The sequence below is a fragment of the Gordionus sp. m RMFG-2023 genome, chromosome 1, assembly GCF_954871325.1.
Source record: "Gordionus sp. m RMFG-2023 chromosome 1, tfGorSpeb1-WG-v2, whole genome shotgun sequence".
Taxonomy (NCBI): Eukaryota; Metazoa; Nematomorpha; class Gordioida; order Chordodea; family Parachordodidae; genus Gordionus; species Gordionus sp. m RMFG-2023.
In genome coordinates, this window is record NC_088775.1 from 17,135,265 (window position 1) to 17,153,170 (window position 17,906).

The 17,906-nt window shown below is 27.2% G+C and overlaps 2 protein-coding genes across 4 annotated transcripts in view; one reads left to right on the top strand and one right to left on the bottom strand.

Annotated features, from left to right (window-relative positions):
- Positions 1-452: 452 nt before the first annotated feature.
- Positions 453-14,698, bottom strand: LOC135922221 (uncharacterized). The gene is made up of 9 exons (XM_065456637.1): positions 14,554-14,698; positions 3,935-4,021; positions 3,667-3,753; positions 3,383-3,469; positions 3,099-3,185; positions 2,819-2,902; positions 2,597-2,778; positions 2,119-2,513; positions 453-547 (listed from the first exon to the last, which is right to left on the bottom strand). Exons 1-9 carry the CDS (start codon positions 14,686-14,688, stop codon positions 453-455), a joined length of 1,239 nt encoding a protein of 412 aa, XP_065312709.1. The 5' UTR covers positions 14,689-14,698.
- A 2,462-nt stretch (positions 14,699-17,160) lies between these two features.
- Positions 17,161-17,906, top strand: part of LOC135931497 (lysosomal alpha-glucosidase-like) — a 36,110-nt gene continuing 35,364 nt past the window's right edge. For all 3 annotated transcript variants that reach the window (XR_010573055.1, XM_065468655.1, XM_065468656.1), the window contains exons 1-3: positions 17,161-17,260; positions 17,306-17,471; positions 17,550-17,646. Coding sequence is in view for 2 of the 3 variants with exons in the window: in XM_065468655.1 (XP_065324727.1) it covers positions 17,178-17,260; positions 17,306-17,471; positions 17,550-17,646 (346 nt within the window). In the remaining variant the exon portion in view is untranslated. The remainder of the gene's footprint in view (positions 17,261-17,305; positions 17,472-17,549; positions 17,647-17,906) is intronic.

The following is a 17,906-nucleotide window of genomic DNA, read 5'->3' on the forward strand; positions in this document are numbered from 1 at the left end:
GATTCCACATATCTATATTACCTTTTAATTAATTAAAAACATGTATTGTAAATAGAGCTATTATATAAAATATTAGAATAAAATGAATTATAGTATATTTTGCATTGAAATTATAAAATGTTAAATTAAATTTACATATTTTAAAAGCGTATATATTCGCTGTGAAAAAGATACATTACTTATTTTATTAATAATGTGGATAACTTTATAGATGTTAATGCAAATTGTGTTATAATATCATCAATTGTAAATTTTTCAAAAACATCAATTTCGCTGGATATTAACAGTAAATTTTCTAAAAATGGGTCCGAAATTTTATGCCGCATTCGAGTTTTGTTAATTTTTACTTTACTCATGGCCCTTTCGGCTGAACAGGAAGTTGTAGGAAAGGTAAATAAATATTTATATAATAAATTTAAATTAGAATAAGAATTTAATTGATTTAAAAGTCGTTATGGTAATATAAAAGAATATTTTATCCATTTTTTTATTTTGGTCATGATTTCGCTGTTGATATTTTCTCCGATTGTTTGATCGTTTGCAATACCTTTAATTATATACAATTACAAATAATATATCAATAAATTACTATCATGATTATATAACGCATCATTCTTTTTAACTTTCAATAGATATTCGCAAAAAATGCTTGAGTGAGACTCCAAATACAAAGAGCGAAAATCATTATATTCATCAACAATGTTTTGGACATCCATGATAAGTATGACAAATTTCGGATATTTGCCATCCTTTCTATTTTTTCATTATCCATAATTCCAGCGGCAGTAAAAATGGATATTTGTGATAAAAAATTTAAACAATCATAATTAAATCGATCATTTAGGTGGTTAATTATTGCATTTAGCACAGGGAAAAATATTTCCGTCCTATCTATAACAATAAATAATAATTTAAAATTTTTAAATTTATTCAACTTGTTTTTTTTTGTTCAACATAATTATTGAATTCTGTTTGATCCAATTTGAATATTGATTTCATATTATACAAATCAGTTATTACATTATTCTTTTTCAAAAAACTATTAGATAAGGAATGTAATTTTAAAATATATTGTCTCCATTAGCTATATTTTAAAATTATTTATAAAAATAGTAACTAATATTACCCTTTTAGTCTTTGTAATTTATTTTTTGTATGTTGTATTAATTTGGTTACCATAGCCAAATCATTACAAACTGCCTGCATTTCAATACAAGCCTCATGTGTACATTTCAATATTTCTTTCAAAATAAATAGACTTAATATAAAATTTTCATCTTTAATTCTTGATAATAATCCATCAGCAATAGAAGAGGTGCTTGGGTCATTAGAATCTTTTAATTCAAGATTTCTACAGATTTGTAGGATGATGACCAATTTCTGAAAATATATAAGTTTCATTAAAAATATTTTATTTACCTTGTCGTGTTTTTAATTCTTTTAAGAGATTTCTTGGACTTTCTCATTTGATATTTAACAAACACCTTGACGTCTAACTCCATTCATAAAATTATATAACTCATCTAATATTCCCATTGCCTTTTTCATTTCAATTTTGCATCCACAAACATGAGCAACTACTAAATTTAGCCGATGTGCATGGCACCAAATATAGATGGCTTTTGGAGCCTCTTTCAATATTAAAGCCTGCGTTCCTTTGTATACTCTTTTCATATTCCCTGCACCATCCATACTTTGTCCAACCAAATAATCAAGAGGAAGACCAAGATCATTAAACTTAAAAAAACATGCTTCTTTATATTTTTCCCACTGGTTTCTGATGTTGTAAAAACATGTATGATTTTTTCTACAGGATGTGGATGCAGATCATCTTCTATATACGGTACAAGCAGAGCTATGCATTCTTTTTTAGACACATCATATGTTCCATCTAATATTTATAGGCACGATTCTCTTTAAATTTTTGAATAATGCTTTTTGTTATTTTTATCTTAATAATTTCAGTTATTTTTTTCACGTGGCCATATGACAATAAATTTATACAAGGTCTCGAAATTTTATCTGATTTTTTTCTCCGCAATTTTTCGTTGTTATCCATGTATGCACGTAAAGTTGGAACCGTTTTTGCCATTAATTTTATGAGACACATAAGATTACCTTCATTCGAATTAGAACCCCAAAAGGCTATATTACATTTTATAAGGTACATAATGGCATCGATAATATTATGAACTATATTACGATTTTCCATGATTATATCAAGCTTATTTGATAGCAAATGATCTTGAATGCGTTTATTTGCAAGCCAAGTCATGTTTGCATATTCACAATCTTTATGAAGAGAAGATGCTTCGTGTCTCTCTAAGTTACGCTTTATGTTTTTCCAATTATTTACCCCAAATTGAGTCCAAAAAGTATTGGACTTAGGGCCACCAAACATAATACAATATAGACAAAAGACTTTGTCTAAAGTAGTGCTATAAGATAGCCAATTTCTGGGGTTGAGGGAACCATCAATATTAACCTTTCTATAATAGGTTATATTCATGCTCCTGTTTAAAAAGTAAAAAAATAAAAACTGGTATAGAAATAATGGATGGGTAAAAATTAATGAAAATTAAATATTATTTAAAACCTCTTGAGAGTAACAGGATATTGAAATTTATTTGTACATGGCTGACAAGAGCCTACAGCAATTATGAAATTAATCAAAATATTTGTCATCCTAAATAATTTGAAGTGAAATGGGTCATTTGGTTCCTTCTTTTTGTATAGCTGAATAAGACTTGGACTTTGAATATCCTCATAATTTTTTCCCTTCAAAAGTTATTATATAAATTTTATTTAAATAAAATACCTCATGCAAAGTAAGCGCCTCACTAGAACTGGGGATTGGATGAGGAGATAATACAATTTGTGAATCTTCAATAACTGAGATTTTCTATAAATAAAGAGGAGTTTAATTTCTTTCTTTATGAAAAACTATATTTTTAATAAAATTTTAGCCAAATGGTAATTTTTTTCTTAACAATATTATAATTAAGTTTTTAATAAATGTTGGAAATATTTGAATAACCTCATAATCATAATTTATTTCATTCAAAAGTTATCATATAATTCGTATTTAAATTAAATACCTCATCATGCAAAGTAAGCGCCTCACTGGAACTGGGGATTGGATGAGGAGATAATACAATTTGTGAATATTCAATAACTGAGATTTTCTATAAATAAAGAGAAGTTTAATTTCTTTCCTTATGAAAAACTATATTTTTAATAAAATTTTAGCCAAATGGTAATTTATTTCTTAACTACATTATAATTAAGTTTTTAATAAATGTTGGAAATATTTGAATAACCTCATAATCATAATTTATTTCCATTCAAAATTTATCAAATAATTCGTATTTAAATTAAATACCTCATCATGCAAAGTAAGCGCTTCACTGGAACTGGGGATTGGATGAGGAGATAATACAATTTGTGAATCTTCAATAACTGAGATTTTCTATAAATAAAGAGGAGTTTAATTTCTTTCCTTATGAAAAACTATATTTTTAATAAAATTTTAGCCAAATGGTAATTTATTTCTTAACTACATTATAATTAAGTTTTTAATAAATGTTGGAAATATTTGAATAACCTCATAATCATAATTTATTTCCATTCAAAATTTATCAAATAATTCGTATTTAAATTAAATACCTCATCATGCAAAGTAAGCGCTTCACTGGAACTGGGGATTGGATGAGGAGATAATACAATTTGTGAATCTTCAATAACTGAGATTTTCTATAAATAAAGAGGAGTTTAATTTCTTCCTTATGAAAATCTATATTAGCCAAATGGTAATTTTTTTCTTAACTACATTATAATTAAGTTTTTAATAAATGTTAGAAATATTTGAATAACCTTATAATCATAATTTATTTCCTTCAAAATCTATCATATAATTCGTATTTAAATTAAATACCTCATCATGCAAAGTAAGCGCTTCACTGGAACTGGGGATTGGATGAGGAGATAATACAATTTGTGAATCTTCAATAACTGAGATTTTCTATAAATAAAGAGGAGTTTAATTTCTTTCCTTATATGAAAAACTATATTTTTAATAAAATTTTAGCCAATGGTAATTTTTTTCTTAACTACTTTATAATTAAGTTTTTAATAAATGTTTTAACAAGAATACATGATTGAGAAAACAGGCATTAAAAATATTATGAAGTCCAACATAAAGTTATCAGGTTACAATAGCAAGATGATACAAGTGATAGGTACAGCAGTGAATGTAGAATACAAAGGGAATTCACAAATTTTGAACGCGTTAATCATAAACATTAATAAAATGTCTTTGTTAGTGTCCTAGTATGTTATATTAAAAAACGTATATTCTCATTAAACGTCAATCAGATGGATTGTATACATCTGATTGGAGGAAAAAATTATTTATTATTTAATGTAAAAAAAATAATAATTGTGTTGTAATTGTGGTAACATGCAAATTTACTAGATTAAGAAAAAGGCCAGAAAGGCAAATTACTTTTAAACCAAATTACGAAGCCGAAAGATATCAAATCTACTCAAGAAAAAAGAATTAAATTTCGATACAAATTGAGACTATGCAAATGTTGATTAAAGAAAAATGAATAAATATTCAAATTAAATAAAGTTCAAGATTTTTTCAGTTTGTTTGTAAAACATTATGTAAATGAATATTAATATAATCGAGGATATTTGTCTTGTAAATAATAATTATTATGATTATGATTTTACGAACTTGATTTTTTTAATCTTTAATTTTTTTTTAATTTTAATTTATATTAATTTATTTTGATTATGGTTTTATCTTATTACTTAATAAAGATTTAGTATCATTTTAGTTTTAACCTTTCTTTATTTGACAACGGTTCTAATCTCTCAATCCTTAAAAAAAACTTCAAAATGTTACAATGATGTTGGAGAGTGGAGGTGACAGGGCAATTTCAACAATTCAGTCTAATTAATTGAAAAGAAATTCTAAATAAAGGGGGAAGGGGATGTATGAAATGACGATCGACTAAGACAAAGAATGAGAGCAATAAAACAATGGTATCAATATTAATGGTCGTATTTCGGAAAAGAATAGAATTAGTCGTTTAATTAAAAGGAATTCGTCACAAGAGATCGTTATACGTACAAGTGATCGATGTAGCTAAAAGAAATTCGTTATAAATTTTTATTAAAGATATACGTTTAACTGTTATTTGAGTTGATAATATTAGCAAAATATCAGGTTGTTGATTAACCAAAAAATCTTCATAAAGAGAAACGGCTTTTCGTCGTTAGAAAATTTATGCCGCAATCGAGCTCAATTAGAGATCGGATTTTTATTTTGGATCAAAAGATACAAGAAATCATTATCGTATAAGAGATCTTAAGGCAACGTGGATATCTGGACAAGCGACTAGGTAGAACAAGTGGTCAAGTCCAGGATGCTATCGTTAATCGTTGACAAATTATCGCCAATTGCTTATCAAAACTTTAGTATGGGATAAAAAATCGATGATCTTAGAAACAAGAAGTCGTGGAAACAATTGTTACTCGCAGACAAATTATCGTCAGTCGTTTACCGTCATTAGTTACTAGATACCGTTAGAAACAAGCAAAGACTAGGATAATTTATCAAGGGGATTAAAACGAAATATAATTAAAAGAGACTAGAATAATGTATCGGGAATCATAATAACAGGCGTGAATCAAGTTCGTCAATTGCCTATAGAGATCAAGAGATAATCGTTTACAAGGGGTTGACAAGAAACAGAAGGAATCAAGAATTTCAGATTGTAATCTGATAACAGTCCTTAGAAGTAAAAAATATAACAATAGACCTCCGTCGTTAGAAACTTGAAGACATTAAATATTAAGACGAATATATTCGGTGGAGAAACAAGATCAGTAAAATCAAAATCGGAAGAAAGGAGATCACTCGCAGAATGGCGGGGCTAATCTAAGTGGAAGGGTGTGTAATTGTGGTTAATGCAAATTTACTAGATTAAGAAAAACGCCAGAAAGGCAAATTACTTTTAAACCAAATTACGAAGCCGAAAGATATCAAATCTACTCAAGAAAAAAGAATTAAATTTCGATGCAAATTGAGACTATGCAAATGTTGATTAAAGAAAAATGAATAAATATTCAAATTAAATAAAGTTCAAGATTTTTTCAGTTTGTTTGTAAAACATTATGTAAATGAATATTAATATAATCGAGGATATTTGTCTTGTAAATAATAATTATTATGATTATGATTTTACGAACTTGATTTTTTTAATCTTTAATTTTTTTTTAATTTTAATTTATATTAATTTATTTTGATTATGGTTTTATCTTATTACTTAATAAAGATTTAGTATCATTTTAGTTTTAACCTTTCTTTATTTGACAACGGTTCTAATCTCTCAATCCTTAAAAAAAAACTTCAAAATGTTACAATGATGTTGGAGAGTGGAGGTGACAGGGCAATTTCAACAATTCAGTCTAATTAATTGAAAAGAAATTCTAAATAAAGGGGGAAGGGGATGTATGAAATGACGATCGACTAAGACAAAGAATGAGAGCAATAAAACAATGGTATCAATATTAATGGTCGTATTTCGGAAAAGAATAGAATTAGTCGTTTAATTAAAAGGAATTCGTCACAAGAGATCGTTATACGTACAAGTGATCGATGTAGCTAAAAGAAATTCGTTATAAATTTTTATTAAAGATATACGTTTAACTGTTATTTGAGTTGATAATATTAGCAAAATATCAGGTTGTTGATTAACCAAAAAATCTTCATAAAGAGAAACGGCTTTTCGTCGTTAGAAAATTTATGCCGCAATCGAGCTCAATTAGAGATCGGATTTTTATTTTGGATCAAAAGATACAAGAAATCATTATCGTATAAGAGATCTTAAGGCAACGTGGATATCTGGACAAGCGACTAGGTAGAACAAGTGGTCAAGCGACTAGGTAGAACAAGTGGTCAAGCGACTAGGTAGAACAAGTGGTCAAGCGACTAGGTAGAACAAGTGGTCAAGCGACTAGGTAGAACAAGTGGTCAAGTCCAGGATGCTATCGTTAATCGTTGACAAATTATCGCCAATTGCTTATCAAAACTTTAGTATGGGATAAAAAATCGATGATCTTAGAAACAAGAAGTCGTGGAAACAATTGTTACTCGCAGACAAATTATCGTCAGTCGTTTACCGTCATTAGTTACTAGATACCGTTAGAAACAAGCAAAGACTAGGATAATTTACCAAGGGGATTAAAACGAAATATAATTAAAAGAGACTAGAATAATGTATCGGGAATCATAATAACAGGCGTGAATCAAGTTCGTCAATTGCCTATAGAGATCAAGAGATAATCGTTTACAAGGGGTTGACAAGAAACAGAAGGAATCAAGAATTTCAGATTGTAATCTGATAACAGTCCTTAGAAGTAAAAAATATAACAATAGACCTCCGTCGTTAGAAACTTGAAGACATTAAATATTAAGACGAATATATTCGGTGGAGAAACAAGATCAGTAAAATCAAAATCGGAAGAAAGGAGATCACTCGCAGAATGGCGGGGCTAATCTAAGTGGAAGGGTGTGTAATTGTGGTTAATGCAAATTTACTAGATTAAGAAAAACGCCAGAAAGGCAAATTACTTTTAAACCAAATTACGAAGCCGAAAGATATCAAATCTACTCAAGAAAAAAGAATTAAATTTCGATACAAATTGAGACTATGCAAATGTTGATTAAAGAAAAATGAATAAATATTCAAATTAAATAAAGTTCAAGATTTTTTCAGTTTGTTTGTAAAACATTATGTAAATGAATATTAATATAATCGAGGATATTTGTCTTGTAAATAATAATTATTATGATTATGATTTTACGAACTTGATTTTTTTAATCTTTAATTTTTTTTTAATTTTAATTTATATTAATTTATTTTGATTATGGTTTTATCTTATTACTTAATAAAGATTTAGTATCATTTTAGTTTTAACCTTTCTTTATTTGACAACGGTTCTAATCTCTCCATCCTTAAAAAAAACTTCAAAATGTTAAAAATTGGATTTTATATTTTTTTTTGAAAATACATTTTTTTTATAGATTTCGATTCATTCTTTTTTTTTTATGGATTTGGATTATTCTTTTCTTTTTGATGATGAAAATAAAAGTTTTGAAATTTGAAGAAAAAGAAATTATTTTATGAATTAAGTATACATCTAAATATTCATTTATTGGACTCTTAAAATAAACTAATTCTTTATACGATACTTGTTACTATACGTCAAAAGTGTTGACCGTGACTTAGGATAGAGATACCTATTCGTTATTATAAGGTAAAAACCACATTTTTATTTTACATATTATATGTTCCCTTAGGACACAACGCAATAATAACGTTTTTGTTGTTTAAATTTTTTTAGAATTTTAATTAACAAAATAGTGTGAAAAATACTTTTTTAGATTAGTTTGAGTAACACCCAGGCTTTATAATATAATATAACTTTTTGTAATAACATAATTCTAAAGTAGAAATTCGTAATATGCGATGGTTGTGCATTTCGATAAGTATTCTGAGCCTACTTTTATTAATAAAATTGCCATCTTTAAGGATATGGGTTATAAAATCTTGTATCAGAACATTATGAATTGGATATAGGCCATCACTTAGTTACATGATTAATAATAATTATATATTTAAAATATGTACTTTTGAAATTTTTATGTGGAAAATGTACTTTGGTTGCGACCAAGGTATATGGTAATTGGAAAAAGGACACTCTGGTGTCGGCTAATTAAGAGAATTTCAGACTTATAAAGTAGTTTAAAGGGAATTTTAAATGAAATCAAGAACGGCAGACCTGGAATGGTTGAAACGATAAAAGATAATAACGATGATCGTTCGGAATTTGTGGAGAGGTCAGTGGTTATCCTCCAGGAATTAAAAGATATAAAAGAATCCATTAAAGATATTTATAGTGATGTATCTAGGTTGATTAATATGAGTAATCAAGGGGACAAGAAACAATTCGGTGATAGAATTATTTCGAATGGGAAAAGTTTTCCAAAAATTGTTGCTGACATGATTTGTAATCGGTGCGGTTACAAGGGTCATTATTCTAAAACCTGTATTTTAAAAGAACAGAATTTTAGAATGGGTTTTCCATTGCAAAAATCTAGTGGAGAAAATTCCAAAGTAAGGAAGATTTCAGGCCTAGATGTAAATAAAGTTGATTCGTTGCAATCGAATTTGGATGGGTCTCGTTTATGTTTTAAATGTAAAGAGACGGGACATATAGCTATAAATTGTGCTTTACACTGACTATATGATAGCAAATGTAATCATATAGCAGTTAAAATACAGGGAAATAAAAATTTTAAGAAAGTATATTAAAATAATAAAAAGAGATGGGATTCTCATAATTTTAATGGTTTTAATGAAAATGTTTGTTATCATGAAGATAAAGTTAAAACGGTTGATTATAGTTATAATCTGAATATAATGAAATGTAATGCTTTTAAATGGAAAAAATATCTTGGGAGCATTGTGAAATATACAAATAAAAAAAATGTTGATAATTTTAAATGGAAAAAATATCCTCGGGATATTATTAAAAAATATAGTAATATTAGTAAAAAGCCTCGAAATCCCGAGTTGAATTTAGGAGGAAATTTAAATTCTAATGAAATGGATATTTCAGAGGGAATAGATAGCGATCAGCCCCTTAAAACTTGTGAAATTTTAAGGACTGATGGAATAAATAGACCGGATCAATGTCCTAGGGTTAAATTGAGAATTGATTGCAGGTATATTGATATGCTATTTGACACTGGTGCGAGCATTTCTATAATGTCTTGTAAATATTTTTATAAATATTGGTCTAATGGCGTGATTATAAAGGAAAATATATGTTTAAAACAGTTCGATGGTTCTGAAGTTGAGGTTTTGGGTAAAACTCAATGGGATGTGGTTTTAATTATACTATCATAAGTTTAGATTTATGGATAGTAGGAAAAGCCGTGGAAACTATTATGGGGTGGGATTGGATTACCACAATTGGACCCTATAATAATTATTGGAATTTATTTATTATTGATAGTGAATTGGCTAGTGATAATGTTAAAAGAAAATTAATAGCGGATAATATCCGAAATGAACTTCAGAAAAAAGGGATGTCTAAATTATTGAAAGATGAAAATAGGATTGTCGTTAATAATAATTTTATTGAAACTCCCGAAAAGGTAGTGATCAGGTCTGATCATATCGAAATAAGTGGTAAAATTGATAGGGATCAATTTATGGAAATTGAAATCGATGGATTAAAAAAGATCGATCTTGCTATACCTATTTTGGTTAGAAAATATGGTATAATTTTTGAAGAAAAATTAGGACGTTTAAATGATTATCAAGTAGACGTTAAACTTAAAGAGGGTTTTTCACCCATCTTTTTGGCTTGTAGAAGAGTTCCTTTTTAGTGGAAAAGGGAAATCGATGAAGAATTAGATCAATGGGTTAGAGATGGCATCATTATTCCTGTGGAATATAGTGAGTGGACCACATCATTGGTACCTGTTAGAAATCGAATGGAAAGTTAAGGCTATGTGCTGATTTCCGTGTAACCTTAAATAGATGGGTAGTTTAGTATGTTTTAACAATGATTTAAAGATCATATTGGCAGTTGATGCATCCAACAAGGGGGTTGGAGGTGCATTGTTACATTTAATGGATGGTGTTGGAAAGACCCATCATATTTTTTTCGAGAGTTTTCAGGGAAGTGGAAACTAGATATTCGGTTATTGAACAAGAAGCCCTAGCGGTTATCTTTGGATTAACCAAATGTCGTGATTATTTGATCGGTAAAAGATTTATAATTTACACGGAAGCCGTTAATTCATTTATTTAAGAAGGATAATAAAGAGTTAATGCTATCTCCCCGGTTGCAACGTTGGTTGTTACTGGTGGGAAGTTTTAATGTGGAAATCAGATATCGCAGGGGCAAGGAAAATTGTTTGCCGGATATTTTATCTAAGTTAGGATCCAGTGAAGGGGATTTTGACGTTAACAAGGGTATAATAGTGAATGAAGAAAGGGCATTAATTTGTTCTTTATCACATATGTTAAAGGGTGGTCCTACGAATTGGGAGGATCTTAAAAGCAATACCTTAAGGGATAAGGAATTGGGTCGAGTAAAATTATTTTTGACGGGACAAGAGCCGTGGAAAAATAGTAGTAAAGTTTATAAAAAAATTGAAAAGGAATTGTCCGTAGTGGATGATTGTTTGATGCGGGGTAATAGAGCCGTAATTCCGTTGAAATTACGGAGTAAAATTGTACGATTGTTGCATGCAGGACATCAAGGTCGAGATAAAATGAAATCTTGGGCTCGTGAGTATGTATGGTGGCCTGGAATGAGCAATGATATTGAAAAAATTGCTAGGAGTTGTATTCCATGTAATTCGTGTGCCGCTATGCCCCGGAAGGAAATAGGCAGTTATTGGCCGATATCTGAAAAGGCGTGGGAGCGTATTCACTTTGATTTCTTTGACTTAAACAAGAAGTCGTATTTTTTAGTTGTTGATGCATATTCTAAGTTGATGAGGTTCATGGATTAACCACTAGGATTGTTATCAAAGTGTTACAAAGGTTATGGGCTAGATTCGGGATTCCAAAGACAATTGTGTCTGATGGAGGTCCGGCCTTTGTAAGTGAAAGTTTCAGAGATTTTTGTAATGCGTTGAAAATTAAACACGTATTAGCTCCACCATATCATCCCAGTTCCAATGGACAGGCGGAGAGAATGGTAGCTATCGTGAAAAATTAGATTAAAAAGGCCAAACAAGAAAATAATGATGTTTGGATGGCCCATTTGTATTATAATAATTCCAGAAACCGGGAGGGAATTACGCCGGTGGAGTTATTTTTGGAAGGACTAGAATGCCGTTGGATTTCTTAAAATCCAAAGATGGGGCTGGTGTACGATTGATAAGATTGAAATAAAATATCCTGTGGGGAGAATTATATGGGCCCGTTTGTTTCATAACAAAGGGAAGAAATGGGAAAAAGGTCGTATAGTAGAAAACCTTGGTTCCAAATTAAATGAAATTTTGCTAATAAATGGAATTACGGTAATCAGACATAATAATCACGTAAGGTTAGGAGAAAGTAAGAAAGGATAAAGATAATATGATGCTTAAATATTAATCTTATCTTATTTTTCCCAGAATCTTAGATTTTTGTGATAATATAGCATAATATGTGAAATATGAATAATGAATGATTCTTTTGGGATACTCTGATAACGATACTTGCGTAGTATTGGGGGTAAGATACTGTAATAAAGATAGAGGTAGGCTTATTTGTGATTAAGTGCTAATGGAATTCATTAAAGGATGCTTAATTGAAACATTGAAAAGCCTGGAAAATAAAAGGAGTTTTATATTTCGGAGGGAGAACTCAACATCCTATAATTATACGGGATTATAATTGAGTCTCGGGGTTATTGAAGGGCAAAGGCGAATTTTTTTGTGTGTTTTCCCTTGAAGGAAGAGATTCCTTTGGTTATTTAATTAATCACGTAATTGATAAAATTAGTGGAGTACAAGACAAAATTATATAAATTAGTTGAACACTGAACAACTGGGGGTGTTTTGGTAATTTATGCTTTCGGAAAGATGGTAATAAAGTCCATCGGAGGAAAGTATTTTATTAAATTATTGATGGTTTAAAATACTCGAGTATTTTAATCATAGAGCAATGTGAATATAGTAAGTAATTAAATGGTATAATGAAGGGATCGTTTATGATTATATTATACACCGAGCAGTTGTTTTTTTTCAAGGAAAGAAAAGAAAAAGTAAAAAAAAAAGAATGTAAATTTTTGTGATGAATGGTCAGTGGAATAAGAAAAAGAAAGTTAGGTTTTTTGTTTTCACGGACGGTTCACTTTGATGTTGCTATGGTTATAGAAAGAAAACTTCAAATTGTTGTTAGACAATAAAAAGACTATAAACTTTGACCTTATGGTTGAACTAAGACTATAAACTTTGACCTTGTGGTTGAACTAATGGGATTCACAAAAGTGAGAAGACAATTCTAGGTAAAAAATTTCGGTCTTTTCAATTGATGTTATGGAGGGCAATCGTTATTCAGATCAAGCCAACGATTATCTGATGACTATAGTTATTTAAATCAAGCCAACGATTAAATGCTGACTATCGTTATTCAAATCAAGCCCACAATAGCCAGACGATTATCGGTACAACTAGTAATCAAGCTCAAGAGTATATAAATATGGAGTAAAAGTAGACAAATGGATATCCGTATTTTTCCCTATGACTATGATATAAGAAAAAATTCTCTTATCATGACAACATAATTAGTAATATAATATTTTTCAAAATATATATGAAATATTATATTTAATGGTGAGGAATGTCATTGACCCATAAAGGGGTGACATGTCCTAGTATGTTATATTAAAAAATGTATATTCTCATTAAACGTCAATCAGATGGATTGTATACATCTGATTGGAGGAAAAAATTATTTATTATTTAATGTAAAAAAAATAATAATTGGATAATATATATTTTTTTTGAGAATACATTTTTTTTTATGGATTTTGATTCATTCTTTTTTTTGTTATGGATTTGGATTATTCTTTTCTTTTGGATGATGGAAATAAAAGTTTTGAAATTTGAAAAAAAAGAAATTATTTTATGAATTAAAGTATACATCTAAATATTTATTTATTGGACTATTAAAATAAATTATATATTCTTTATACGATACTTGTTACTATACCTCTACCTCAAAAGTTAGGAAGATCATGTTAAAACATTTTGAAAATATACTTGAAAGATAAATAGGCATGATAGATGCAGATTAATATAAAACTGCGAACACCTGAAGAAATCATATAAGAATATTATAGTAACTGTAAAAACAATAGTAAACTTATAAATAGAAAAATTAGTATAAATAACATTGTGAAATTCATGATGAAAGTATATTATCTTAGGAAATTTTAATAGCTAAATAAAACAATGATAATATTATAAACATACCTAATATAACACATAATGTAAGTGGATGAAATTCACGCAGATAACATTTTGAAAATAGTTGAATCCAATTCATATTATAAAAAAAAGTAAAAGAACTTTGAAATCTTAATTCAATTAAAGATGAAAAGATTTAAATTTAAAAATTCCTAGAAATTAACATTACCTTACTTTTATTATATTACTACATTATATTAACTAATAAGTTTTTTTAATACTTTGGTTTTAAATTTTTATTATTAACTTATTAAACATATTGTTAAATTGAACTTCATAAAGTATATATAGATATAAAAATAGTGTGATAAACATTTTAAAAAAATATTTAATAATGAAATATATAATTTATTTTCTCTATACCCTGACTACTTTAATATTAATATTATTCTGGTAAAATTTTAAATAAAAATCAGTTTCTATTAATTCACAAATTTAAGGTATATTTTCAATAATATTTATTGTCTTTAGTTACAATAATAAATAAAAAATATTACTTTTTGGAAGTAAGATGTTATTGTCTTTTTTTGCAACTGGGTTTCAACTCCATTTGTGATATTATATGAAATATCACAATTTAAGGATACCCAATTATTATTATCTTTTTTGATGGCTATATTTGTAAATTTCATATCAGTTGGTTTGACATGAGGATGTTTATGTTTATAATGTTCATGTATCTTGTCACTTCTTATTTTAGAAGTTTTGCAGTTAAGGTAATTACATTTTACCTTAAATAAAGTCCTGTTACTTTGCATCTAGAAAGAAATAATTATTATAATATAATTTTTTACATATGTTTTTTATTATTCTTTGCTAGCTGATATATGTTTTTAAGCATGACTCAAAAAATTACCTAAAATTTATCCTGCTAAAATCTATAAATTTATTAAAAAACATAATATAAATATATTAACCTCTAAGAAAAGTACCAAATAGAAAATGTGTAAATAATATTAACTTGATAAAATGGTAAATGAAAATGGTTGACAAAGAAAGTTTATATTATTTATTAATTGATATCTTTACTTTAATTGACATTTGTTAAGAAAATCAACGATAACCATCATAATCGTATCAATTAATGGATTTAAAAAGATTATAATGCAAATAAAAATTACCCACAAAAATCAATACCTACCCCCAAAAAATCAATATCAACCCCCCAAAATCAATACCTACCCCCAAAAATGCCAACATATTTTGGAGGCATTTGTCTCCTACCCCCCCCCCCTCCCGGCCATGTAGACGCTGACCATGTCACACACAAGTGACGGGCAACAATAATTTTAAAAAATATAAATCTCAATATATATATATAATGGTTAGTTAATTTAAATACATTAATATAAAATTATTTACAAAATAAATTGATATAACAAAAATGAAAAAATTACTTTTAGCTCGAAGGTTGTATAAAACGAATTAAAGTTTAGATTTTTTTTTGAAAAAAAATTTAATTTAAATCAACACTTATAATAATTATTTAGTTTAGAATACCTCCTTAAATAATATAGAGTAAAATAAAAATTAAAAAGAAAAACTTCTTTTTTTTAAAAAAATTATTCGACTTTTTTATTATTTTTAAAAAATAAAATTATAAAATAAATTATATAATTTACAGAGGATTAAAAAATATATATTAAAATGGATACTATAAAAAAGAATATATATATTTTAAAAAAAAGGTGGGTATATATCATCCAAGAGAAGAATGAATGCTTAAAAAATTAGACCAGCAAATTTCCAGGGAAATCTGCTGGCGAAGATAAAATCCTTCATTGGGGTCCCCTGAGATCTGTCTCATTTTTTTTCCTATGATTTTGATGAAATTGAGGCCCTGGGCCTCGTTTCCAAACATGCCTAGAAATATTTATATATCCACATACTGAAAGAAAAAGAAAAAGAAAAATATAACTAAAGTTTTTTTGAATAAGGTAAAATAAATGACGAGATAAAAAAAACTAATAACGATTCTCTAGCACTAAAATGTTTTTGAATATAGTAAAATAAATGATAAAATATAAAATAAGAAATTAATAATGATGCTTTAATATTTATTAAACATTATTGTTACATCTGTTTAAAATTTACATTTATGGACGTTTTTCAATATAATTTTTGAGAGGAATATAAGTTGTATATATATATGTTCCTTTGTTTAAGAAAAAACAAAGTTTATTATATGTATAAATGTTTTAAAAATATATTCGTTGTTATTAATATATTACGTTCGTGACAATTATAATTTATTTAATATTCAAATGAATTGTGAGATGAATAACCTTTATATTTTATTACCTTAAGAATTAATTTTATCATTCTAATTTTATTGTAAATTTATATTTTTACTTTTATATTTTATTTAATAAATCCAAAGTAAATAATCAACTCCCCTGCTTATCTTAATATTTTTATAAAGGCAATTGTCTCTATTGAAAAAATTAATTATATAAGGTTTTAATGAAAAAATAATCGTTATTTTCATCTATATGTAAAGAAAATATTTTAGCTGCCATATAAATATTTTATATGTCCATTTATTTTTCCAAATATTTTAGGAATAATTTAACTTATTACATATGGTAAAAGTTTTCTATCCAAACATATGCAGACAAAATTTTTTCATTTTTTCTTCTATATATTATTATTTTTTATTTTCATTTTGATCTTATCATATTTTAAAAGGAAGTATGAGCCTATTTATTATGATAACTATGTTAAAACATGTGCAATTAATACATACTTGAGGATCGATTGTCACCCAGAACCTGGAGTTTCAGCTGAAAAATGTAATAAGCGAGAGTGTTGTTGGTCTTCAAATATAATCAATTCAAAAGATAATTTAACACATCAAAATAAAATCGATTTTTTGAATGTTCCATATTGTTTTTATCCTCCAAACTTTAACTCTTATTACAACATAAAGAACTATTCAATATATGAAAAAATTATAGAAATTTACCTAGAAAAAATATATGATTCTCCTTATTCTCAAAACATTAATCTTATAAAGCTAACCATAGAATTTGGAAATGAAAATACATATAGATTCAAATTTAAAGATATGAAAAATGTAAGGTTTGAAGTTCCAATAACCTATTCATATAAATCTCAAAATATGTACAAAACAAATCTAAAAATAGAAATAATACCCAGATCTTTAAAAATAAGAATTAAAAGGAATTCCACCAATTTTATGATGTATTTAATTTTTAACAATTCATTATTTTTTAATCAATTTATTAGATTTGAAATAGATCTCTCTACACTGATTTATTCAGATCAACTTATTCAATTAACTTTATTAATGAATTCTTCACTTATTTATGGATTAGGAGAACAGCAAGCCAATCTTTTAAGAAACAATAAATGGAATAAGATAACATTGTTTTCAAGTGATCAGGCTCCTGAAGTTTGAATTACTGTTTATTTGTATATACCATGTTTAACAAATAATCCATAATTTGCTTTATTAATTTTGATATAAAAGGAACAAAAAAATTTATATGGAGTGCAACCCTTTTACATGGTAATGGAAAATGATGGTTATAGTCATGGAATAATGTTTTTAAATAGCAATGCTATGGGTTAATCAATATCTATATTTTATTGAGCATGACTAAAATTGACATGTCTAGAAACTATATATCCTTATGTATCCCTTATATAAAATAGTAAATTAGTGAAATATTAAAATAATACATTTTTTTATGACTAAAATACACAACTATACGGGAATGACTAAAATACGAGTCCCTAAAAACTACGCGTCCCTACGCGTCCCCGGTCAAAACGATTTATTTTTATTAATATTAATAGGAAATCTTATTAAGCTTTATAAGATGAG

Coding starts and splice junctions, on each gene's coding strand:
- LOC135922221 (XM_065456637.1), bottom strand. CDS start 14,688: ATGAAATTTACAAATATAGCCATCAAAAAAGATAATAATAATTGGGTA. Junction 2,903..3,098: donor CGCTTACTTTGCATGATGAG/GTATTTAATTTA, acceptor CTTTATTTATAG/AAAATCTCAGTTATTGAAGA. Junction 2,514..2,596: donor TATCCTGTTACTCTCAAGAG/GTTTTAAATAAT, acceptor CTTTTTAAACAG/GAGCATGAATATAACCTATT.